General features: G+C 41.8%; 2 protein-coding genes and 1 long non-coding RNA gene across 5 annotated transcripts; 1 reads left to right on the top strand and 2 right to left on the bottom strand.

Annotated features, from left to right (window-relative positions):
* Positions 1-625: 625 nt before the first annotated feature.
* On the bottom strand, positions 626-23,024 carry LOC124410781 (activated Cdc42 kinase Ack). Of its 3 annotated transcripts, XM_046889391.1 has the most exons (6): positions 22,916-23,024; positions 19,297-19,306; positions 6,191-6,625; positions 5,110-5,967; positions 2,457-4,982; positions 626-2,347 (listed from the first exon to the last, which is right to left on the bottom strand). In XM_046889391.1, exons 1-6 carry the CDS (start codon positions 22,935-22,937, stop codon positions 2,248-2,250), a joined length of 3,951 nt encoding a protein of 1,316 aa, XP_046745347.1. In that variant the 5' UTR covers positions 22,938-23,024; the 3' UTR covers positions 626-2,247. The 3 variants fall into 3 exon arrangements, with proteins under 3 accessions (XP_046745347.1, XP_046745346.1, XP_046745348.1); XM_046889390.1 differs by lacking the exons at positions 19,297-19,306; positions 22,916-23,024 and adding an exon at positions 7,848-8,401 and having other exon boundaries at positions 6,191-6,727; XM_046889392.1 differs by lacking the exons at positions 19,297-19,306; positions 22,916-23,024 and adding an exon at positions 7,848-8,401 and having other exon boundaries at positions 626-1,229; positions 2,827-4,982; positions 6,191-6,727.
* LOC124410785 (neprilysin-1) lies at positions 13,032-22,695 on the top strand. The gene is made up of 12 exons (XM_046889396.1): positions 13,032-13,595; positions 14,894-15,119; positions 16,950-16,988; positions 17,900-18,145; positions 18,666-18,874; positions 19,433-19,612; positions 19,699-19,910; positions 19,993-20,209; positions 20,290-20,472; positions 20,544-20,706; positions 20,888-21,204; positions 22,259-22,695. The coding sequence occupies exons 1-12, from the start codon at positions 13,482-13,484 to the stop codon at positions 22,529-22,531; spliced, it is 2,379 nt and encodes a 792-aa protein (XP_046745352.1). The 5' UTR covers positions 13,032-13,481; the 3' UTR covers positions 22,532-22,695.
* A 1,971-nt stretch (positions 23,025-24,995) lies between the features above and the next one.
* On the bottom strand, positions 24,996-26,196 carry LOC124410792. The gene is made up of 2 exons (XR_006929624.1): positions 25,460-26,196; positions 24,996-25,167 (listed from the first exon to the last, which is right to left on the bottom strand). It is a non-coding gene; the product is annotated as an uncharacterized LOC124410792 (long non-coding RNA).
* Between the last annotated feature and the right edge of the window lie 295 nt (positions 26,197-26,491).

Raw genomic sequence — 26,491 nt, 5'->3', positions numbered from 1 at the left:
TTATAGGGGTATAAACCAATTTTTTGTTTTCTATAATTCCGCAGCAGTCTTAGATATCGGACCTATTATGCATATACTTTAATATACGTATTACGTAATAACTAAACAATTCACTGTATGTCATGCGGACGTTTGAATTTGTGTTGTATTTAAATTTTGTTTTAATACGGGGATAATGATAAGTATAATGACGAGGGTGAAGAATAATTCAACTATTAGGAAAGAGCATGTATAAATGTGATGACATTATGCAACATTTACGATCGCGCGAAATTTAAAAAAAAAAAAAAACCTAAACATTAAACCTCTAACATTTATTCCGAGTTTAGACAATCGGTCGCGAATATTCGATGAAAAATATATAATATTTCCTAATTGAACTATTAACATGCAATTAACTTCTGTTTCCCTTAACTAAAAACTTTTCAAAATAACCTGTTTCCGGATTCTACTGAGTTTTACGATATACGAAGAAAGCAAAAATTAACACGGACACGTGCCTGTCGTGCCAAATAAAATGTTACCTCTATTTCCTATTCAGTTTCAATACACGTATCTACTGTTGATAAGAGTAAAAGCGTCACGTGAAAGTTGAAAAGTTTTCATTTCTTGCACCTTTTTTTTATCCAGTAGTTGAGCAGCTGAGTATACTTGAATGTTGGTTATTAAAAAAATTTTCGTTAATTTCAGCTTTTCACGTATATTTGATTCAGATCTTTTGAATCAGACTAAATACGTAACGATAAGCAAAAAATAAAAAATAAATAAAGTTTTGGACAGAACGGGTAGCAGTCAAGTGATTTCAGACAGGAGAAAACGAATTTTTTGTCGGACCAAAAAAATTGCGCAATCTCACCATAAACCCTGATTGAGAGTAATGATTTAGGCTTTGAGTAGTACCAAATCCTACGACAAAGTATTCGATGGTAGAGCTATCATGCCGCAGGTTTAGTATTAAAACAAAGCAAAAATATCGGTTCGACTCATCGACTATAAATTACGTAGAAATCATTTTGCGAAATACATATAATTATAAGATTTAGTTATCATCAACCAATCGTACACTTATACTGCACAATGGTAGTAATATAGTAATAGTAGTATGTATAATAATACTTATCACAGTAAGAATTTTGAGTGCTGTGTTCGTCACGCTCGTTGCTAAACTAAACTAGACTAATCTAAACATTACTCGATTAAACTAGACTGAACCATTTCACACGATGCTCCTGTATAAAGTCACTAAAATAAGTCCACTATGGTTTTCATATTCACACATTTTTCGAGTCACAATAAAGCTGATTTCAGCGTGTCTGCTGCGCATTCTTACAGATACATCGATGTGACCTACTAATAATGGATAGAGAGATTTAAAAAAAAAACGAGAATATGTATATAGTATATATATGCGTTTGATCGACATTTGGATGACAAGTAAGAGTATCTTCGAATAAAAAAATTTATGCTTGGGTAGTAAGAATAGAATATATAAATAATAAAATATGGGCTTCGAATATATCGAAGGGATGTGCAATGGTGAATTACTGAAATAAAGTTTTCTGTTGGGTGTACGCAGGTATAATCTCAGTCAAGTTATTATTGCAGGAACGAGCTTCTTTTTTCAACTTTTGACTCACCACTAAAACAGCGATTTGAAACTAGTCCAGTTTGAAGGTATATCTTGGAATAAGCAAGACATTTAAGTGGATTTCTTTTTGGGAGTTTCGTGAAAAAATGTAATCGTTAGAAGTGTGATTGTAGTAAAGTCAAGACATTGGACATCATAGTCTGTAATTTTTAAAAAAAGATCCTTCTGCTCCAATTTTGACTGTTTGTAACTAATCTAACTTCGAAGACAGATTTTCTGACGAGTATCCATTTTCAAACTGCGAAGGAAGTTGAAAACGTTAGAGCACTGAGATGCGTGATCACGATTTCGTGAGCACACAATAATAAATGTAATTTTATGACCTGGATTACTTACAAGTTAAAACTTTGTTATTTACTCAGATTTTTTCTACTTATTTTACTGGAGTTTTCTCTAACGCAATTGTATCTCCACGTTATTTGGTTTTTGTCACGGTAGAGGATTGTTCGCGACAATTCCTATAGGTACTGGTACGATTGTCGATCCCATTGTCTACGAAATGAAGGAAACACAGGAGAGAGAGAAACTAAAGAAAAACAGCAATTCACAAGGCATTTCCGTGCTTTCGAGATGCATCTTGGCCGTTTGATAATCCAGTTTCACCTAACACGATCCAAAAGAAGAGATGCCGCCAATTCCACATCGTACTCAGTCTGTTTCAATGCTCCTTCGCACTGCGGTCTGTCGGCTAGACCCAGTCTGAAAACATTAAAATTATTATCTAGTGAGTGAAGTTGAAAAGAACTCAACTTTTAAGTGGTTTAGCTGTATAATTATTCCTATTAGCGACTAAATATATGATACGTACCTAACAAGAGACTCGATCTTGGCTTGTCGATCTTTGATGATTTGTTTAGCAGCTTGATTCGTGTCCCATCCGGTAGCTTGTAACGCGGAGAGAACTTCCTGCTGAGCGACGTCCCCAGCTTCCTTTTGTACTTTCATGATTTTACTAGCCCTGAATTCGTCATTCAAGGACATCACGAGCTGCTGAGAAGCACCCGTTAGGGGTGGACTGATTCCCGACGGATAAGCCGAAACGGAAGGTGCGAGCTGAGTATTGATGACAGCCTCGTTCAGCTGAGGCAACAACGTTCGCGCCGTCGACAGTTGCTGCGAGGGTATCGTCTGCCCCGTCTGAGAGATCCTCGTCGGTGTAAACTGCATGAGATTCGGACTTCCGGTCTGATTGCCGACCATATTCGAGTTGTGCTTGCCGGGCGAATACTGCGGATATCCGTTCTGCAGCGGTTTCATAGGGCTGTTCCACGTTGTGGCGGAGTAAGCCGGCGGCGGATTGTAACTGATAGGCTGTTTCAGACTAAGACTAAAATCGCAGGGATGATCCTGAGCGGGATAAACGCGCGGTAGCGTCTGGCTGTAACGATAACCAGGTTGTGCAGAACCACCGGCAGCAGTGTGTCCCTGAAGAGGTGCGCTTTCGTGATTTGAGCTCGTCGCTTGGCCGTTGGTACTGCTCGACGGCATCTGGTTGCTGTTGTGATAATTCCTCAATATGTTCTGCTGCACCGTCTTGTTGTACAGAGTGTTAAACTCGCTCTGCGAGAGCTGATCGAGATTAGGAACGGTTTGTTTCAGCTCAGCGTAGACCTGCTCGGAGAGTACGGCTCCCGAAGCCGTCACCGCCGACCGCGGCAAAGTTGAAGATCTGATCGCTGCACTCTGTATACTGGAATGTAGGTCATTCTGTGCTTGGCTAACGTTGTGCTGTTCGGCGCTCTGACTGGACAATGGCAAGTTGACGTTTTGCTGCTGGAAGTAGTTGTAATGATTGGAAGTGAGCAGGCTCTGCTGCTGGGGATTGCTTTGATTGGAGTTTGAGTGAGTCGGTTGAACGGAATGCGCGTTTTCCAGATTACTCATTCGGCCTTGACTGAATCCGTCGGACGCCGGAACCACCTGAAGCAGATTCGAACCAGCTTGGGGAGCGCCTTGAGCCAATTGCGGCTGAGACTGGGTGAAATTTGGCTGTTGAAGCTGCTGGGAATGAGTCTGGTGCCAAATCTGTCCAACAATAGCGTCCGTTGTTGCCTCGACCATCTGAGAATGCTGACTCAATTGGCTCCTGGGCCTCTGAACATTAGTGCTCTTTAGTTGCCACGAGTTTTGAACTTTGGTAGGCAAGTTGGCTGCGGCAACGCGCTGCTCGCTTTGGGGTGACCTCGGTTTCGCAGAGGACGGTGGCGGCTGGAGAAGAGGAATAGCGGAATTCTCTTCTCTGAGTTTGTTCAGAGAAGCGTATTGCGCGATGGACGTGTTAACCGCGTGACTAGAATTAGTATTTTTGCAGGCCTCCTTTTCCCCCAGGTGTTTTTCGAGCTCAACCAAAAATGCCGGGTCCAATTTTTTCGGAGATGATTGACCCCTCACATCTATGCTCAGCTCGTTCAAACTCTGGGCAAGATCGTGATTCGATTTTGGCTTCGGCGGAGCTTCGTAAGGACCGACCGACGGTGGTGTTGGGGGAGGTGGAACAGCGACGCTGACACTACGTTCGGCCACATTTGCGTAAGTCTGACTTGCGCCGCCTCGTAGATCCTCGGGCCAGCTGGAGAGACTTGACGGCGTGGGACTGAGCTTGTCGATTTCGCTGTAATAATCACCATTGGCGCCGTCGCCGTTTTCGGCCGAGTCTACGTTCACATTTAAATTGGTATTTCCGCTTCTGATGTCCTTGTTCAAGCTCAAGGAATACTGTTCTATTCCCATGCCAGCGGTTTTCGCTTCGTTTTTGAATTGACTTGCTCCGGCAGTGTCCTCGTCATTCTGAACATTTCCATATGTTTGCTGTGTTTTCACTACAGCTTGATTTGCCAAATCCGGAGTCACGTGGCTATAGTATCGTGAGTGTGGCGGATTCATGAACACAAGCGACGTGTCAAACGGATCAGGCTGAGCAGTCTCCACACCGCCAGGAAAATTAGCGTAGGTTCTAGGGTCGTCAGTTTGCCAATATTCTTGCGGTTGCTGATCGTATTGCTGAGCCGCTGCATCGATTATAGGTTCGTCTAGTATATTAACAACTCTTCTACACGTCGTATCAGGCTGCACTGCACCGCTCGCATTGGCCAGTTCTTCCGGTGTCAAGTCGATCAGTCGTGCCTCTTGATTAGCACCAGTAACAACCGAGCTGCTATTTTTTGCTGGACTGGATCTCAAGTCATTTTGCAGTTTGGTATAGTTGAATTGTTTCCTAGACCGCGGTGTTCCGTACTGAAATTTCTTCTTTGTCTGATTATCAACACCTGTTACGCCTACGATGTCAGGTGGCTCCATAGGATTCCTCAGGTAGACGTCGTCGATGAAGACAGGACTAGGGTGAAAAACGGAAAAAGAATGTTTATTTTCTCATTGTTTTTCGCATTATTTCAATAAAGAACAATCTCAGTGGCCAGATTACTTACTAAATGAACAAGTAGAAAAATTATCAAATCTCTTACCTGCCCCACGATTTTCCGAATGGTGCACCATGGCCAGTATGAATGAACGAATTTTCAAGCGGTTTGCTGATGTCTTCGGCCTGTTTCCGTCTCATCGGATCTACAAGGCAGCGTGGAAAGAGGGCGACTTGGAAGGTGCGTTGGTTCTGTCCTTTCCACCAATAGTTCTCTGGCCTTCCGTCGATTATGACAATCTGATCGCCTTGTTCGATGGTCATTTTTTCAGCCTCCTCAAAGCGGCTCAGGGCTTTCATGACCGAAGGTACCATTCCAGTCAGGGCCTCTTTCAGAGTGGAGAAAGTCGGTCTCTCGGCGGGATCTCTGGCCCAGCAGCGTAGCATTAGTTGGAACATGGGAGGCGGACAAGCATCCGGTTCGTGCAGCCTTTCTCCTTCCCTGTCGATCTTTCTGAGAATTTCTGAACCGTTTAATCCGATCCATGGTTCTTCACCAAAAGTCAGCATTTCCCACAAAGTAACACCAAACATCCAGACATCCGATGCATGGCTGAATTGTCTCGCCTTCAGAGACTCTGGCGCGCACCATGGAAATGGGACCTTTTTATGCTCCGTCATGACATAGCAGTCCTCCTGCTGAGGCAGAGCTCTCATCAGGCCAAAGTCGCCGATTTTAACTTTGTCAATGGAGCTCAAGAGGACATTTCTGCAGGCCAGATCACGGTGGAGGAATCGCTTGGTCTCCAAATAGGCCATTCCTGTTGCCACCTGCAACGCGTAGTTGCAAAGAGTGAGGACAGACATATGGCCGCACTGCTTGCGCAGATAGTCCAAAAGGGCTCCGAGCGCTGCTAACTCTGTCACCATCATCATTGGCTGGGATAAAACAACTCCATACAATCTGAAGAAGAGGAAGTAGAAGAAGATAAGGATATCAAATGGTCATGATATTATATTTTGCTCTTTTTAATCTTAACAAAACATCCCTTTCAAGCAACTTGCTGCAGCCTTACTCCGGATAATATTCGAAACCAAATTCCATGACTCTGTGATTCTTGAGAATATTTGCGAGAGACAGATGACTGATAAAATCAATTTCCTCTTAAATATGCTGCAAACTATACCTGATCAAATTGTGATGATCCAGAGTATGCATGGCTTGAACCTCAGAGACAAAGTCCTCGAAAACACTGGGTTGAGTGAGCGCATCAGCTTTGAGAACCTTGACTGCAACAGGAAGAGCTCTGCCATTGGGAGAGGTCCATTCTCCGCGTCTGACAACACCGAAACTTCCGTCACCTAATTTTATCGAAAGAGTTACATCCTTCTCTTGGATGAGGCAAGTTAACGTTGCGGGACTGTCCAGCGCCTGTGATGTTCGTTTGCTACTTTTTGTGCTTTTTATCTTCGTAATCAAGCTTTTCTTCCATTGATTTGCTCGACGCTTCTTCACTGCGTCCATTAACCGTCTTATCCCTGGCTTACCCAACCCAATTTTCTCCAGATCTTCCGGCTGCACATAGTCAAAATGGTGCAGTCGAGTTACCTGAAGATCGTCTCTGATTCGAGTAAAAAATTGTGTCAGTTGAACGTCGTGCAGCAGTTCGTGGAGCCACTCAGTTCCTTCTTCGTCTGCCATTGTTTGTATTTAGGTAACGCACCTAGAGCATGACGAAATGATATTAAAGTATTGTGCGTTTTCACATGTGCAATGTAGTCTAGTTGAATTTTTTCTTATTGTGTAGCGCAGCGATAAAGATTACAGTTTGCACGTATTTCGGGTTGTTTTACAAACTGCATTACCGACCAAGTGACACACACGTGCGAGTAGATCTCACGAGCTAAATTCTCAATGTTTCAGCTTTTGTGCAAAGGTGAAATCACAGCTAATCTATTCTTGCCGTTATTTTCTAGGGCGTGAGATAGCGCTGAGTAACTGGGGAGAGAAGGAAACGGAGTTGCATACAGTTGAAATTTGATTGCACGCGAGTATCGGTAGCCATGTTGATTTGGTATTAAAATTGGCCGAATATTAGTGACTGAATGTTCTCCGCCCCTCGGCGCCGATGATAAAATATGAATCCTTTCGAGGTAAATGACAAACTAATGGTCAAATGATTCGTCTGCAAAGGCGTTTTGAACAAAAGATGAAGATAGAATCTACTGTTTCGCAATCAAGAGTTCTGTATTCTTTAGCGGGATTTCTCACGGTATTTTTTCAATTTGGAAGAGCACTCGTGAAAAAACTAAAACGAAATGCGGACCTTCTCTTGTAACAGTACGTATTCAAACGATATTTGCGTGTATTTCACAAGGCATGTCAACAACATATCACAAGGCTCAATCTAACTTTAAGTTCACACGCGAACGTTGGATGGCCAAACAACGTACTGGGACTAATTTTTCCTTGAATCATACGGAAAGTCCATCTAGTATGTAGCAATTTTTCCGGCAGTAATAATACTGAGAAATCTGACTAATTCAGAACGAAGCCGAGCGATGTGCGGGGATGGAAAAGTATAAGGTGTTGAAAAAAGATTATATATTGTATAATCAAGATGTGAAGCATGTGTAACGTACAAGCGCTCGACACATACCGACGTGTGTGATTGCGTACATAAGGGGGAATGTTTACGGCTGTATAGAACGTCGTCGCAACACTCTAACGACAAAGTGACGTTTGCGCGTAAACAGCTCGACGACTAGGCAACACCTCTCTAATCGCTCTCGACATGTAACAAGGAATGCATAACGATCAGCGGTCATACAATACCGACTCACCTATAGCAATGGATTGGTGAGGTGTAGAGTCGCGCGTGCGGAGGTCGAGTGTCAAGAGGCATGCTAGCTAGCAGCAGCCAGGGTAGGGACTTTTTGGCGGCCCTGCGGTTCCTCTAGGGTGAAAAATTTGGCAGTGGTATTTCAGGGTGTCAAACAACGGCAGGTTGTTCATCCTCGAAGCGTCGATCCAGATACCCAGCGGTCCATAATTAGCCCGCAATCTTACAATTAGCGAATTCCGCAATCGACGCAGAGGAAGTAGTTTTTTAGGTGTATGTGCGGCGCGTCTATGAGTTACGAGCGTAACGTATAACGTAGCAACCGTTCGAGCTACTTTCACCGCTCCGATTTTCCCGCAGACGTTGGTCTCCTCAAGTGCAGCAACAACGGGCAAACCGCGACACAACCGAGCGCTGCTTGCACTCGGCTCCTTGATCACTCCGAGAGCCACCGAGCGCCCACGATGCCGTTGCCATTTATCGTTTCTGGCTTTACACAAACACGCAGCTATAACGCGTAACTGGCACCGACGTCTCAACCCCAACTATCTCACAGCCAACCTCCGACGACACACGCACGCGGACTTTATTATACGTGCAGTCGAGTGACCGGCCGTTTATCATCAGCACACAAAGGAAACCTTTTTTATCACTCCATTGATTCAAATGTGCGGTGGGGTCAACCGGACATGTGACTATCGCTATGTACATACATACACACATGCGTCAATAGTTCAGATTACCTTCGCGCACAATTGTCACAGAACGACTCTCTGCTCCGAGGAGCAGCGAAGTCAGACTAACAGAGTCACTAACTAACCAAACTTGTGAAGCAGGTTGTCAAACCATCGCCAAGTTAGCGCCACCTTCAAGTTTGATCGGTAGCGCCATTTTGCGGCGTTTTTCGGAACTAAAATTTCTTATGTATTGGTAGTTATGTAAGTTACCGCTACAATCTTATGGCGTTGTTGGTGCTACATTTTTTTTTCAAGCAGCTACCGACAGTATCGACTGTAGATTAGAATGTAAGAGGAAGGATCAATTTTTGAGAGATGGTTGTAGATAGTTTGAATTACAAATTATCGGGCTTTTATTTATGCCTGTCCTCACACCAACGTGATGCTAAACAGAAATGATTAAAAAATTCGAATTTATTCATACCTATATCGAGATTCGATTGAAATCATTTTGAAGAGGATAATTCGTTTTGTAATCGAAATAGAATTCTTTTCAAGCAATTTTTACTCGAAACCTCATGAATATACGAATTAATAATTTCTATGAGTTTTTTTTGGGTCTAGTATACACCGTGACGCGAATTTATTCTATTAGAAGAGTTTCAGTAACTATGATACAAGGTAAACATATTTTACACGTTCCAAAGAACCGAGATCTGACACATGAAATACGCTCAATGTCACTCCTATATGCACATAAACAGAATATGTGTCTAGAAACCACAGGAAGGAGTATAATTGGAGGTCATCTAGATTCTGAGAAAGAAGGTCAAGGAATAATAGTTGATGCCTACGTATTTACTATTCCAGATTTTCACGATTGACCTACTCGTATTTTGTGAGAATATAGCTCACAAAAGATTTGCCAGATTCAATATTCTTCTTTTGAAATATGAGAGAGCAATTGTTTTTTAATAATCGATATACGACAGTTGTATATAAGCGATGCATTTAGCCGTCAGAAGTTTCGTATGGGTGGTAAGAGTTCATTTACACCAATACACGTTTATCAATTCAATTAAACGGGCATACAACTGTTCTGTTACTTGATATTCAGAACTATATAGAGTTGAAGCCGGTCTGTGTCACCGGTTAAATTTCTGATCGACAAGACAGCATCACATCACACCTTTCTAAACATCGAGGAAAGTGCAGGCTTATCAAAACCAGACACTATTATGTGTTATTTTCCCATCGCTGGGAGTTAATTGAAGTTTGAAAATTGTCGCTGAATCAATGTAAAAAAAATATAATGAAAATTAGGAAATGAATCATACGTAAGATGGAAGAAGCAGGCTCACAGAACAATGAGACTTAAAAATTTTCAGATGCGGCTGGTCAAAGTATAGCAATAGTCTATAGATTCCTAAATTCGTTGATTTAAACGTTAAAATAAACCACGTTTTCATCATACGAATAGAAATTGATTCAAAGACACTGGTTACCGATCGATGGCCTAAAAGTCGAAAAACACGCAAAAGTAGTCGAGGCTATAGACCCCGCAGTACCTCATTATATTAGTTGCTCCACTTTTTACCTTTACCCAATATTGTGTGACAGTTTTTTAAAAGTATTTACCAAGGCGCCGTTGCCAAGTAACATGGTAAAGGCGTAAGGGACTAATTATAAGCTGAGTTATTTCTGAAGTGATAAGTACAATTGTTTTAGACTACTTCATCTTTGACTGATTGTGACAAAAATTTCTAGGTCGCGATTCCACTCACAAGTTGTAACCATCTCCAAAATAATATGATTTTGTGTTTTAAAATATAGACGCGAGTACATTGGCGTACTAAAACTAAATAGTTAATATGTACTAAACCTTGTCATTCTAATATGTGTACCACGTGGATTTGCTTTATTACGATGTGTCACAGTTGTAGATATGATTGTATGAATTAAATTATGATGATTCTCAAACAGTATTGGGTGAAACGTTTTCGCATATGCTGCGAATATTTATATTTTCGCCCAATAATTGAGATGTACATACCTTACGATTAGTGCTGATAATTTCACTTCATGTATGCACAATTTTTCTTGACTAGGTGTCTCCTGTTAGGCTAGATAATCAAAATAGTCGTGCAACTGGTACAGACGATTGCAGGCAAGTATGGCATTTCAAGAACAGTTTTTCAAGCACATCAGACCGTAGTTTTGACAATTCTTGTTACATCTAGCTATCGTCATTATTAAGAAGATATTAATACCACTGCGATTACGTGATGTTCGTTTGCAAAATATCTTTCAAAACGCTCCCGTTTCTCTGGAAAGCGAGGCTTATACAAGTGCCTTGGTCTTCACGCGCAATACCCTGTCAGTTACGATATTCATCAAATTACTGCTTCACCAGAGTAAGAGAATCGACGGATTGTTAAAGACATTCTCTTCACTAAGTAGAGAATTAAGTGAAGACCTGGCAATTTTTAAATAATTTATTACAATCGGAGATAATCGTTCTGCAGTATTAGCCACGGAGGTTAGGAAAAATAAGGAACCATTCTAACAAAGGCATTTGACAGATAGTTCAAAGCACACATTTTACCGTTTCAAATGAACGGCAGAGGATGCATTTCCAAATCTATGTCAAGTATGGGGGATATTTGATATGACACAATTTCAGACATTGTCCAGGCCTCTAGTATAACTTTAATTGTAAGAGACGCAGTCGGCTAGGCTCTCATTTCTCGATTTGAACCTCGGTTTGAACTGAAAGTACGAGGTGGAAGGCCACTCTGATGGCCGAAAAAACCTATTTTTAAGAATTTTATCGCAGGGATAACTAATTAATAAATGGATCGCATTGTTGATATTTTATTATGAGTACATTGAACTTGTTTTATTAAAAATCGATATCTCGGTGAAGGGTTATTTGAAAAGAAGAAACAAAATTTTATCAATATGTGTACTGTGCTATCGTTACACGTAGCCGTTTTTTTTTCTTCTTATTACAAAACGACGACGAATTAGAATTTTATGTATTTTCAAGCATCTTTTCTTTACAAAAGCAATTTGTAAAAATAGTAATTATTAACATTTTTACAATCGTCTACGCATGTTGATAGCTACACTTGTATAGATATTGATTAAACCGTTGTTTTTTTACTATCAGATAACCCTTCACCGAGATATCAATGGCACAATGGAGGGGAATTTTTTTTATCAGTCGTTAAGTCGAAGCCCATATCTTGGTTAATAAAAAAAAAATTGACATAAAACAAATTTAATACACACTCAAACAAAATACCAACCATCCGATCCCTCTAAAAAACGAGTTACCCCTTGCGATAAAAAAAATTCCTAAAAATCGTTTATTTTTTCGGCCGTGACAGTAGCCTTCCCCCTTGAAAAATTTCCAACGCATCCAACCCCTGCCGAGGATTCGGTCGTGAGCGATAGGGCGAGGTGCGTTGATCTGCATCGCGGCCTGTGATAGATAGACTCGTCGGAGGCGATCCTCGGGGTGCCTGGCAGAGCGCAGGCGTGTTATCGACCTGCGGAGTGTCAGCCTAGATGCAGGATACTGGATTACTGGGGCCGACGAATAGCCTCGGGGCTGGATCGCGCCGTGCCGTGAAGGTGCGGCAAGGCGCGGCGAGGTGCGGAGAGACACGCGTGACACGGAACGGCGAACGTGCAACAAGCCGTCCGCCACGACAAACCGCTTCGCGGCATCTCGTCGTCGCGAATCAGTCCGTCCCGACGCTCGTCGCCGTCGGCAGATCGCCGTCGATCGCCCCGCGCCTCGACCTCTGCACCTGCAGGTGCGGCAACCAGGAAACCGCGGATCGACTCGAGGAGGACCGGATCACCTGCCGCCCATGGAATCCCCCCGAAAGCGTCGCTAGCAGCTCCGCTCAAGGCGTATTGCTGCAACCCTCACGCCGAATACCGCGGCTCCTCACCCAGATATCGAGGCCTACGCAACGGGGGGGCCGCCCTTCGCCCCCCCGAAGATGGGACCGATCCTCCATGAGCTCTGAGCCGGCGGTCCCTTGGCTTCCGACTTCTCCCGCGCACCCCCACCCTCGCCTCCACCACCAACGCCAACCCTCGCCGGGCGCAACACGTAACCGACGGATTTTCAAGGCCACGTATGAAGTTTGCCGACGATTGTTGAAATGCAGGCTATTCCGCGAACCCTTTACACGGAATTTACACCCTGCGGTTGTACCGCATCGTTCCAAAGGACGGAAGTTTCTCGCATTCTTGCGGTGGAACGTGATCGTCATACTGCAACACGTGAGCCATTGACTGACAAAGAAATTTACAGCGACGTTCCAATCTACATACCGACTAGTGATTCTGTACTCTATGGTAATTGGCGGGAAATTTGAAAACTTCTTTCGGTGACTCGGCGTTTTCAACGGATTCCGTGTACTACCGTCGTTTGAATTGACAGATTAGTTTTTTGGCGAACGCGCTTTTAGTCGGCGGATTTTAAGGTGACCGTGTTCTCGAAGCATTTATGCTTGAGTAAAATTAGTCGTTTTCCTCTGCAATAACTGCGTCGTTTTCCTTTCGGTTTCTCAGCTAGTCGTCCTCGTTATTTTCGGAGACTACCGAGAGTCGGGAAACTGGGCTTCCGGGTGATCGGAGGCGATGTGCTAACGCTCCGGTGCCCGCAACGCGCTCAACTAGCCCCTCGTAGATAAACTGATCCAGCGAAGCGTGCAGCGGCGGCGGCGTTTCGGAGTTGAAACGCGGAATCGGCGGGCGAGGGCGAGAGGGCGAGAGGGTGAGAGGGCGAGAGGGTGAGGGTGAGGTGGTAGGGAAAACCCGAGGGCGCTGCGACGGCGTTGCGTCCCCACCGGCCCCGTGGATCCGCGGACCAAAGTCTCGCTTTCCCGCCTAGTTCAGAAGTGCGCCTTCCGAGAATCGTGCCGCGGCGAGTCGACATGAAGACTGACGGCAACAACGGCTACCTCAGGACCAACGTCGTCCCCGAGGACAGCGAGCTCCTTCCAGCTTCCACCGGACACGAGGGACCGGCTTCCGGTGTACCGCTGCAGGTGGGATTACGACCAATCGCCCTAAAATATCCACGTGACCGAAAGGCTGTTGTAGCACGTAAATAAGACTGTCGAGGCGACGTAGAATCTAGAGGGTTTACGCATGTAGGACAGGGAGCTTTTTTAGACACAAAAAGACGCTTAAAGAATTGCTTTGCTTGGAATTCGGTTCATATTTTTGGATCCCGGAATTGTTTCGACAACTTGTGTTTTTTTGTTTCTTGCGTATTTATGTATTTCTTATAATGATACTCTAACTAGCTCGATATTTTTTTATTCCGAATCAGTGAGGATAAATTTTCATTTACTGAAGTTGATAGAAATTTTTTTCTAAAATGGATATAATTTCAATTATAACGGCTATAATATTACTGATATTACGAGTAACTGTTTAGTGGAATTTTACGGATAGGTATTGCAAAATTAAATCTGGACTTTAAATTTTCATACGTTCTTTTAGTCAAATAAGACCTTATCATCAACTTATTGTTGCACGATCAAATTATCATGCAACAGTTACAAGAAAGTACAGTGCGAGTACCAATAATCAAAAAGAATATTATCACATACTAAATTTTCTGGTTACAATTATTAAATCTGTTTCCATTTTGTACTCGGAACTGCATTTTCGAATAATATGGTTAAAACCTGAAAATAATCACGGACGATGTAATAACCAAAACTAGAAATTTCTCTCTCAATGAACCGTCGAGAAATCTGACGATGTCAACAATTTGACTGTAGAGATCTACGTTATGCGAAAGTAAAAATTAATCTCAAACCATAGATTTCGCGAGTGAATTGAATTTGATCAGTCAAAAAGCAATAATATATTTTTTTTGCATGGCAATTGCGAGTGAGAAAGTGATTTCGGTATGATCGGGCCACCAACCAGAGTTGTTAGCTTGAACAATTCGAAAATTCAGCATCGCAAATAGTCTTATTAACAAATTATATATAAGTCGTTGAAAGTCCACAGCAAAATTTTTTATACAGTTCATGGTCAGTCGAAATAATTTTGTCCCTTGACCTTTGTCCCTAGCGTATTTAATTTTCCGTGAGTTTGAAGTTAGTAACGTTACTGTGACATTGCATGTTCAGGAAACATAGTTACTTCGCAACCTTCTGTAGGATTGTCTGCAAATTTATTGAAGCATAATTAAACAAACCAAACATACTCATAACCTGACACGCCATCTTCTCGAAAGTCTAACTATTCTAGAATTGCACTCTAATGAACTTTTCTCTTACGTCTCGTTACGGTAACGTTTCTAGCTTCAGCCTCGTAATTTTCTCAGGTGACAATCGGCCCTCGAGGAGTTGCAGCAACCAGCATAACTCACCACGGTGGAAGCAATCTTCAGGGTTCGATCGGCGGCGGTGGAGTTCCCAGAGGAAGAAGTCATGTGTCTTTGAACAGGCAGCGACTGCTCGGTGTCTTGGCCTTCACTCTCGTCGCAAGTTGCATGCTTACTCTTCTGCTCCTCGCTTTGAATACGTCGCGTGAATGCGACCAGAAGATAGGTGAGCTTTGCACGATTTGGAAAAAGGCTTTACTCATCACCCTGAGTGAGCGTTGCGTGGACACGCACCGAGAACCTTACAGTTTCGGTTACCATTCAGTCCGTAACTATCTTCAGTTATTACCATGATCGAAGAATATGGTTCTGGGTAAAAAATGAAAACGGGATTTGGGACTGTAATCAGAAAATCTAGTATTTTTTGCACTATTCTCTTTGATCAGTGGTATTTCTTGGTATATGTTTTTAATAAATTTATTTCAAGGTCCCATTTCAGCGAAAAAATAAAGAAAAACTAAAAATACAGATTTAACTTTACAATAACCAGAAAATGTGGTATTCACAACTATACAATGACATTGAATAGTTACTTTTACCAAGCCGTGTTGCCAATTCGAACAATATTCAAATCATTTACTGTAACGACTAATCTAACTACATTTTTCTCGTAACTATAACCAATGAAGTAGTTTTTTTCCAATGTGCGAAAATCGTCAGCGTGTTTTGCAGGGATGGGGCGTAATTTTTAAATGATTTTTCGGGTCTTCGGTAGCGTTACCATTTCTGCTCGAGTTCCCCAATTTTCGAGGTGACTGGATACGGTAGAGAAGGAAGCGAAGGAGAGTAACGGAAGGAAAAGTGACCGAGCTTGGATAGTTTTTAACTAAACAAGAGGGTGTTTTTTCCCTCGACGTCACCACGGCGCGATATTCCTACAGAGACAAAGGAAACTCGGTAGAATTTACATTTCCCCTAGCGGTAGAGAGTGTTAGGCACACGCCTCGGTCTCTCGTTCTCTTTTCTATCTAGTCATCAGGCCACTGAAAACTTTGAATCAAGTTTTCTCGAGTACACGTACAACTCTTGGCTAACTTTCCTCATTCCAAACTCGGCAGAAAGTTATACGTCCACTCGACGAACCGGCAACCGTAGCTAGATTCCGTAGAGTTTCGAGCCCGCCAGCCATTTCCCCAGAATTACAGGACTATAGTTTCTCTTGAAGAAGGGGTAGAAGACCGTTCAAAGGCTAGAAGAAGTAAGAAAAATATTCTTACTTTGAAAATAAATTGATTGAAAGTAGGCGAAAGTTGAAATAAAAAATTTACACGGACGAAAAATAACGAGCGGATTTAGTGCGGGGCATAAAATGAACAGGCTAATTAAGGTTTAACTACACGGTACTACCGAATTAACCAAAAACTTTTGAATTAGTTGAAAGGGCTAGAGTGGATTATATAAGGTCTTAATTTTATGGGAGCTCGGAAGTTTGTTCGAGTTTCAAGATGTAGTGGAGTTGATTATTTTTTCGACCGAATATTTACTCCGCCTAACTGTCGAGTTTTCCCTGTTTCGCACTTCCCTCTGCTTCGGCGTGAGCACTTAATTAAATAATTACGTAATTACCGGGTCACGGTGGCTGCGGGGTGTAAGGGTGGAGCGAAATAAAATATCCTTGATAAACTCGTAACGAGTTGGACAACTGAGAATATACACACCTACCTGTGGAAATATACACAAATACCAACCACGAGTAAGAAACTGTCACTTCCAAGCACGTCTGTCACTCTTACATACAATTAGCTATTGTTGTAACGACGAGCTCCACGAAGCGAGTAAAATCTCCCCTTGATTATGGCGGTACGAAATTTCAAGTTGATGCAACATGCAAGGAAAATCAATACATCGGTTTTTACTAATTTACTTTTTTTTTTTTTTCTTAAAGGGAATGTATCAAAGTGCAGATAATCCACGTGCTGCACCGCACTGCCCGTTAAACATCACTGTATTCATTTTTTTATCCAGCGTAAAAATTAATATTCATTTTACTCCACAGTGCCGAAGGTGTGCATGACCGAGGAGTGCGTGCGAACAGGTAAGCAACAGTTGATACCCTCGATCCATAAATTCAAGCATCATGGGGACGACAGAGGCAATTGATTTTCCAATTATCATTATACCTTATTTGAGTTTCAAGCTTAGCTCGGCGAACTTGTTGGGTGGCAATAAGTATCATTCTGTGTTTAAACGAGTGTATTAAGTAATGAAGGGGGGGGGGGGGGGGGGGGGGTGTTCAACCAATTGATGATATTTTGAAATAATAATCAGCTTAAAATCTCACTATCGTCGTTTAGTGAGATTAACGTGAAAACGGTTGATAATATAAAGCATCTACTACAAGTTTATATTGTTTATAATGCTGTCGTGTCGTTCTTATCCTACCGTTCATAAATTTTCTCTACCGTCCGACAGCTACTGATAATTATATAGCGTAGATCGTACATTCCGAATCATAAATTGGGGCGACACGAACATCCGTGACTTTGAGGTATAGATATTAGCCTCACATCCAAATCCTACTTCAGGAATGTTTCGGGTCGATGCTCAAGGCTATCGCGAGTGATATCGTTATGAGATTAGATTAAAAAGAGAAGGATTGAAGATTGCGAATCTCGAGCAGATCTCTTTGCGAACAGATCGCGAGCTGCGTCTCGTATAATTGCATCTCCGAGCGCCTTAATAACGGGACCTCTTATTGCCCCTCACCGCATCGTTACTGCACAGCGTATTAGATTAGCCGAGCCCCACCGCAAGGGCGTTAATATTATCCTCCCCCTATGCAATCACGGAGAGCAGCGCTCGCCCCGCGTTCGTAAATAGTTATTAAATAACCAGATTGAGCTCGATTGGCTGGAGCAGCCGCGCGAGACAGTTTGAATTAAGAAATTACCCGCGAAAATGACTTTCACCCTCGAAACTCAAAGCAGCATCCTTGCTTTTCCTCAGCCGCCAGCCTCCTCTCGGCGATGGATCAAACCGCCGCGCCATGCGTAGACTTCTTCCAGTACGCCTGCGGCACCTGGAATCGCCTTCACGTCATTCCCGAGGATCGCAGCTCGATAAGCACCTTCGAAGTGCTCGCGGACCAGCTTCAGGTCATTCTTAAACGAGTCCTCGAAGAACCGCCGAACGAAGACGACAACGCTGCGACCCTGAAGGCCAAAATGTTCTACAAATCCTGCGTCGATATCCGTGGGTGAAATATATCGATAATCATCCCGATTTCTCATATCATATTGTACCTCAAGAAGATTGTATACAGTCCGTCTTTACCGACTGAGTAAAATTTCACCTACCTCGACTGGTATATCTCCCGAAGTGGATTCTGACCGATTCAAGGCCACCGATGTCGTCTGCTACCATCTATTCAATCTGCATAGCAGACGACACGGGTGGCCTTGAATCGGTCAGAATCCACCTCGGGAGGTGAACATTTATGCACGCTTACGCAGCACTGACACGAAGAGATGTAGGTAGCACAATTCTACATGTAATACCGAATATGAATATCAAAAACAAAAAAAGAAAGTGTTTTAATGGTTTTGTACGGCATCGCATCATGTAGAATAGCTTCGACTGCGATATTTACACATCAGTGATTTGTAGGCTCTGACAATAGTGAAAATAAGTGATATTCGACTCGGTCGGTAAACACTGATTATAGCATACCCTTAATACGTGAGATAAAAAAATTTTATACAACTTTCCACAGCTCGGATACGAGAGATCGGCGATGCTCCACTTAGGACGACCCTTCGGGGACTCGGAGGGTGGCCTGCAGTCGAGGGCGCCTCCTGGGTCCCTCCGTCGTATCCGGTTGAGGTCCTGTTGGGCCGCCTTCGTGGCGAGTATAACGAAGGAGTGCTTTTGGAGCAGTGGGTCGGGCCTGACGACAAGAACTCCTCCGCGAACATCCTTCAGGTGCGCCACCAAAGTAAGACCTTAGTCGATGACCTAAGGTTAAACAGCTGTTCGGCCGCCCTTCGCAGACTCCTCCAGTTCTTATAAACGTTCAATTTTTGACTTCTGATATCTAGAATAATTATGTCTGTCCCGAGGCCATTTTATCAATATCAATGGGGAACTCGATTCTTGTGCAATTCGATGCAATTGCTTTTATGCATTATCACTTGGGTATAAATTTGAATTAAAATAGCCGCAATACCTAGTGACCGTCGTACTTTGGGCTGAACTCTGACCTCCGAATCAATGTCTCTAGACAGGTTCCCGCAGAGCTGGGTAATATTTGAAATAGTTGGACTTTAAATATCATTTATTTAAAATCCAAAACGCCATGTTGGGTTTTTCATTTCAAACATAATTGAGGAAACGACATGAACGACATCTTTAAAAGTATTTTCCACTTTATATTTCAAATGCATTTATCCAGCTCTGAGTCTGCAGGTGCCGCTTGGGGTTGTCCCTGTCTAGATAACAGACTATCACAGGAATGGGTAGACAGTGTAGGCGTTCTTTCAGCTGGATCAGATGCAGCTGGCCCTTCCAAGCCGCGATTATTACCTGAAGGCCAGCAGCCAGGCTGAGCTAAAGGCCTACCACCGTTACATGACGAACGTCGCAATCCTCCTCGGAGCGAATCCAGAGACCGCAGCGGCAGAATTCGACCAAGTAATCGTCCTCGAGAAGCAGCTTGCGAATGTAAGAAACGGCACGGGGATTCGCTCGTAACGAAACCTTCGGGGAGAAGAGAAAAGAATATGTAACGTTATTTCCTGTCCCCACAGGCGTCGCTTCCGGAAGCGGACAGACACGATACCTCCGCAATTTATCGAAAGCTGACCCTCCGCCAGCTCCAGGAAGAAGTCCCTCAGCTGAATTGGTACGTCTATTTAACGGCTTTTCTGACCGCTCCAATAACGGAGGATGAGCCCGTCGTTACATACGCGATGCCCTACTTCGTCCAGATGGGCCGCATCCTTGAGCACACCGACCAGAGGTGTGTAGTTGTCGACTAAATACGTGGCCAAGAGCCTTATCCGACAATTGTTTTTCTCTAACGCGTAACTTCCCACGTTCAGGACTCTCCACAACTACGTTCTTTGGCGCCTGGTCATGTCAATAATGCCGCACATGATCGACGACTACCAACAGAAGCGAGTCGAGTTCCGTAAGATTCTTTTGGGAATCCTGAGCGAGCGGAACCGCTGGTCCCAGTGCGTTGAATGGACAAACAAGAAGCTGGGGATGGCGGTTGGCGCGCTCTTCATCCGAGACAATTTCAACCACGATAGCAAGGTGGGATTTGGAACGGTCGCATAGAAGTTTGGGTGATAAGAGTATTCAAAAAAAAAAAAAAAAAAAACGCCTCCTTGCAGGAGACCGCGCTGGAGATGATTCACACGATCAGAGAGGCTTTTAACGAGCTTCTCGCTGAGAATCATTGGATGGACGACGAGACGAGGGCCGTGGCGAAGAGCAAGGCCGATTCAATGAACGAGCGTATCGGGTATCCAGAGTTCCTCAAGGACTCGGTTGAGCTTTCGAAGGAATACGTCATGGTGAGAATTGGTTGTTTAAAATGGCGTTCGTAGATCACCTCGATCCGATTGTACTTCAACGAACATTGCAGCTCAACATCACGGACCATCGTTTCCTTGAGAACATACTCGCGGTTCTAAAGTATGACGCTTACCACAATCTACAGAAGTTAAGGCAGCCGGTCGACAAGGACAAATGGTCGACCGAGCCGGCGGTTGTCAACGCGTTCTACAACCCCAACAAAAACGACATAGGTTTGTAGATATAGTAAGACGTATAATATATATTGTAAAAAGAAAAATCCGGTGTGGACTTTGTAGAATATTCAAGTTCTGAGTGAACACAAAAATTGTCCTATATAGTAGTCCACACCTATCACTTTTGGTCAATTTTAAAACCGCTGATTTTATAAGTACAGTGATATTGATGTTACAGTATTTCCCGCCGGCATACTACAGCCGTTATTCTATTCACAACACTTTCCAAAGTCCCTAAATTACGGCGGTATCGGCGTTGTAATCGGGCACGAGATCACCCACGGTTTCGACGACAAGGGTCGCCAGTTCGACAAGGACGGCAACATGATGCAGTGGTGGAACAACGCCACTATTAGGGCATTCCGCGAGCGTGCACAGTGCATAGTTGACCAGTATTCCCGTTACAGACTCCAGGAAATTGACCTCTACGTAAACGGCCGGATGACTCAGGGCGAAAACATCGCCGATAACGGTGGTCTCAAGCAGTCCTTTAGGGTAAATATCTCTCACAGGGTAGACGTACCGATTTTTACCACGTTGGTGTACCTTGTGGTGAGTATACATGGTGTGACTAGGAGTGCAGCTTCTTTCTGGAAAAAAGTTTCTCTTGAAACTGACTGGACTTTAAATAAGATGTGTACCAACGGCGCCAAAATACCCTAGATCGGCGGTGATTTATTGTTGTGACGTTGCATCTGCGTGAGGAAAAAATGAGCGTATCTTTTAAGTGCCTCCTCAGGTTGTGTTCTGATATAAACTCTCACTGCTGTTAAGAATATGTTGTCTCTGTTGCGCTGCAGAGTTTGTCAGTAACTCTGCCTCTGTCCTAGGGAGTTTTTACCGCTGCGAACTAATTTCGGAACACACACTAAGTTGTAGCGATAATGTTACGGGATTCGCGTACTGGAGAATATACTTATGTTTTGAAACATTGAATAATTCGAACATCAGTGCGAGGTTCAAAAATTAAATTATAGAAATTGAGTGTTACGCAATGTGCACGATTGTTTCCCCAACATTGCGCAATCCACAAGAGCCCCATTTCTACTATAAACTTCATATTCATCCGCAAAAGACATTTGAAATAATATATTTTCAATTCACATCACGAATAACCTATATGTTGCACAGTACATAACCGTCAAACTGTAATGATCGTTCTGTGTCGCGTGCTCTACACGATGACGTTACAGAGCAGGTTAGCGTTCGCCAGATAAATAATTCCTTAACAATATAGGGAATTTTTTTTAGACGGTTGGTACAATTGGCTTCGATCACGAAGAAATATGCGCGTCGTAGGAGTTCTGGGCACACCATGTATAATCATCCCACGGTTCACAGTCAACTTTGTTCATTGCGATGTTTGATTGGATTATGAAACAATCGAGTGTTCCGTTTAATATTTACCATAGGTTACGTTTTTCTGATTAATTCGAAATCAATCACTGAAAATTCTGATCGTTTTATGTACAACGTTCTCGAGTTCTTTATAATCGAACACGTTTATTATTTCCAATCGTCGAAACAAATCTCTGCATTCATTTTCCAGGCTTACAAAAAGTGGGTTTCGATCCACGGAGAGGAGCCGCTACTGCCAGGTGTGAATTTGACACACGATCAGCTCTTCTTTTTGAATTACGCCCAGATTTGGTGCGGCTCGATGCGCCCGGAGGACGCTTTGACGAAAATACGTAGCAGCGTGCATTCGCCGGGCCCCGTACGAGTTTTGGGCCCACTTTCGAACAGCGAGGACTTTGCGCGTGCCTTCAACTGCTCACCGGGCTCGCCGATGAACCCGACCCACAAATGCAGCGTGTGGTGAGCCGGACGTTAAACTGCAGGAATGGGTTGCAAACGTATTTTGTAAAACGGTGAGGCGCTGCTGATCCTTTGTAATTCGCATCGCGTAACGTGAACAAAAACCGATTCTGTACGGTGAGAAATGGCGAACGATAAAAAAAATTACCACACCGAAGGGAAAAAGCTGAAGAAGAAAAATTAGCAGCGTGAAGTATTGAACAACAGACGCCTAAAATCTTGTCCAAAGTAATTGTTTCATTGTCTTTCGTAATGTGTGAATTACTTGCGTATTCTTTGGTTTTCTTTTGGACTAGTCAAGTGGGTGATCCTGTGTAAATATTACCATGGATCTCTGAAAGCTCAGTTGATCCGATAATGGCGACAGTGGTAAAAAAAAAAGTAAAGGTTACGCATAAGTTATCGACCATTCTTTGTCAATTTAATAATACATCTTTTCAGTCCTCACTCGGTGAATTTCGATTCGCAATCCGTACTCTTTCCTGAAAATTGATGTAACATAATGCCGAATGTATAATAATAATAAGAAAAAAGAAAAAAGAAGAAAAAAAAAACTGTTCAAAACTACAGATTTTTTTTGTACTATGGCAAAGATTTACGAATATTTATGCACTTGTATTGATATATATAGTGTATGCAAATGTCACCAAGTAATCATTTGATGATTTAATCTACATAATTTTATACCTTGCTGTGTGTTGAGTCGAGTGATTGTAATCATTCTATGGATTATCCAGTGTTTCTTTCTTTACTTATAATCACAGGTTTACGTATTCGTATAATCGTATTCATTATTGCGATATTCCACACGGTTATCTATTTTACTGGCTGCATTTCGAACAGACGAATAACTACGCGACACATCGTGTATATGGATCATTGGATCGTAAATTTTTTACAGTTGATTCGATTCCCGCATTGTATATTTATGTGTAAATGTATATAACCGTACGTTCCGTACCCATAGAGCGTAAAGTCTACCTTATAAAATTAACTTTCACGTACTAGGATACGTAATATGATAACGATAATATATTTGATTGGATATTTTTATGAAGCCTAACTTGTAAACTAACATACATAAATGTATATTCAACAAACGCACCTCCGGCAGTCAGTCAAAGATTCTTAGCATAGAATCGTTCTAATGCCTGAATTCTTCGACTCTCAACTTGCATACATCGGTAAAAATCCTGCCAACATTGCAAAAATTTCTTCCCTAAACACTGAAACGTTTAACGTAACCTTAGAAATATCCGTTAATCATTCTCTGTCTTTCACCAGATTTTTGAACCCCGGCGAGAAATGAATTTAAAAATATTGAATAAAACGTTAATACAACAATCACTAATTGCACAACGTGATCTTCCTTACGGCAGATACTTACCTGTCTAATGTATAATTAATTTATTCGATTGAGGAGAAGTTATTTTTTTGGGGAAAATGGGAATTTGAATTATACGTATACATCTGTGTGATGTGTAACATATGCATGTAGATATACTGCATAGGCACAGAGATGCATATATGCATATGAAGAACGCCCGTAGGCAATGTGTATTTGTTGAAAGATTTAATCTAATATTGGAACATATCAGCCATACATAGCATGGTTCATGCTGATCTTGCGTTTTATGTAAAAAAAAAAGGTGGAAATAAAAATAATATACAACAGACAATAGGATTCGTTTCACCTTATGTGTACGCATATATATATACGCATAGTGTACCTAAATCTTCACCGCACGCTCCACCTACTTTAATATCCATATAAAAATGTGATTTAGTCAAAAATTTGTACATATTGCACGGTCCAATAAGAATTAATTAATTATTAACAATTAAGATTAATAATGGTAATAATAATAATTAATAATAATAATAATAATAATAATAATAATAATAATAATAATAATGATAATATAACACGAGGAGAAGAGTAACTTGGTCAACTACGTCACTTAAATACATGAAATGAAAAAAAAAAAAAAAAAATCATGAAAATAACGTTATGTATCATGCATAATGATAAAAAATAAAAATAATAATATTAATCGTAGTAATACAGTCAGAGCAGCTTATTGTACTCCTTTTCGTTAAATGGGTCATATTGGTCAAAGCGATAGGGTCTTATCTTCATCCGTTGATGGAGAGCCGCGCGGCATGGCTAGTGCGTAAAAGCCAACCTCAGTAATAATAACATACAGAGGGGAGACAGAGAAATTAGCTTTCGAATATGTATGTAGGTACGTGTGAGTCTCGTTGTCAGCAAATACGCCTGAACTGTGTTGAAATCATTATTTTTATGACGCATACTGTGTAACGGAATTAGGACATAACGATTAGATATATATATATATATATATATATATATAGATATATATATATACATATCATTTTTTTTCCGTTCTTTTCGTTAAAAACGAAGCTTGTGCGAAATTATTATCTCGAAACGTACAATAATTATTTCTATCTGATCTTTTAATTCAGATAATATAGTATTCGCCCTAATTTCAGTCAACGGAAACGAATGTTAATCGTCGAGATTAGATAGACGGTTGTTTCACTTTGCACACACATACGTAGACGGCAGTTTTTCTTGTTTTTTGTCTCTTCTTCTTCTTTTTCTTCCTTTCTTTTCTGTTTTTTTTTTAGACTGGTTGAAACGAAACGTAAGTCGAGATTAAAGCCAGTGTAGTGGTGGTGGTGGTGGTGGTCGTATTATGTATGGATCTTCGGTGAATGATTAAATAATTATATTATTATTATTGTAATAACTTGTTAAAAATAAGGGACATCAGTAAAGCCAATTTACAAAGCTTTCAATACCCTATATATTTCAATCCGCATTTCTCTATATACAGTAGTATCATCAATATCAATTTCGCTTTCTCTCTCTTTCGCTCTCTCTCTCTCTCTCTCTCTCTCTCACATTCTCTCTCTCTCACGCTATTTTCTTTCTCTCTTTTTTTCTTCCTTATATATCATCATCAATGTTTCCTCTTTATACACGACGTTATATCGTAATCGTGGTACCTTATCACATATGCGTACAGAGATAAATTAATCCTCTCGAACAGCTTTCTCGTCTCTCTCTCAGTATAATAATATTATTATTCAATATCGTAGTGTGCTTAAACCACTGCTCCTTTCGACTTCTCGTTTCGAAACAATTCCCAAAAATTCTTCAAACATTTCTCTCCCCTGACATCCTCAGCGTCTTTTTTTCACCTCTCTGCATTAGTTACTTTCGTTTTGTCAAAATGACGACTCGCGCGTTGATTGAAACACTGAACGCAGGGACTTCCTCGTCTACAAATCATTAACTTCGAACTAAAGCCGAGAAGAGCAGTGACGTTGTGTAGTGAATACAATACACAATAAATAGCAGTACAGTGCACCATGAGTGTGTGTCTTTTCACTACTCAGTCAGTCTATACGCGCCTCGCGCCACGAATCTATTCTCACATCATATCAAATGACAAATACATCTTTTGCAGCTTGACGCTGCTCGGTTTATATATACTTAATAACTCGTTCTTAAAATTATTCTATATTAATCGTTACATCGTTTTCTTATCATGTTTGTTTGTTTGTTTGTTTGTTTTATTGTTGTTGTTATTATTATTATTATTATTATTATTATATTCAATTTTCTTTTTTTTTTCTTTTTTTGTCTACTTTTTTTCCCTTCTCCCATTCCCTCCTTTTTTATTCTTCTTCCTCTTCTTCTTCTTCTTCTTCTTCTTCTTCATCGTACACGTATATATGTCTACTCGTGTATAATATTGATGTAGACACGCTCCCCTCAGACACGCGAATATTTAATAATTAATTGTAATTAAATTAATTAAATTACACGCAAGGGCTGGGAGAGTGCACAGCGTCGCTCTTCTATTTTTAACCCTACAGTGCCTAAGCAATATTATAAAATATTCCAATAGAAATAATGTTTTTACCAATT

The sequence above is a fragment of the Diprion similis genome, chromosome 10 (assembly GCF_021155765.1).
Source record: "Diprion similis isolate iyDipSimi1 chromosome 10, iyDipSimi1.1, whole genome shotgun sequence".
Lineage (NCBI taxonomy): Eukaryota > Metazoa > Arthropoda > Insecta > Hymenoptera > Diprionidae > Diprion > Diprion similis.
Note: the sequence above shows the minus strand (reverse complement) of the source record. Positions and strands in the feature narration are given on the sequence as shown.

Excerpts from the sequence above, each read along its gene's own strand:
- LOC124410781 (XM_046889390.1), bottom strand. The coding sequence starts at position 6,705 with ATGGCAGACGAAGAAGGAACTGAGTGGCTCCACGAACTGCTGCACGAC. Across the intron at positions 5,968-6,190 it reads GATCATCACAATTTGATCAG|ATTGTATGGAGTTGTTTTAT; the intron begins GTATAGTTTGCA and ends CCTCTTCTTCAG. Across the intron at positions 2,348-2,456 it reads AAGATCGAGTCTCTTGTTAG|ACTGGGTCTAGCCGACAGAC; the intron begins GTACGTATCATA and ends TAATGTTTTCAG.
- LOC124410785 (XM_046889396.1), top strand. The coding sequence starts at position 13,482 with ATGAAGACTGACGGCAACAACGGCTACCTCAGGACCAACGTCGTCCCC. Across the intron at positions 15,120-16,949 it reads TGAATGCGACCAGAAGATAG|TGCCGAAGGTGTGCATGACC; the intron begins GTGAGCTTTGCA and ends TTTACTCCACAG. Across the intron at positions 20,473-20,543 it reads TTTCGAAGGAATACGTCATG|CTCAACATCACGGACCATCG; the intron begins GTGAGAATTGGT and ends CGAACATTGCAG.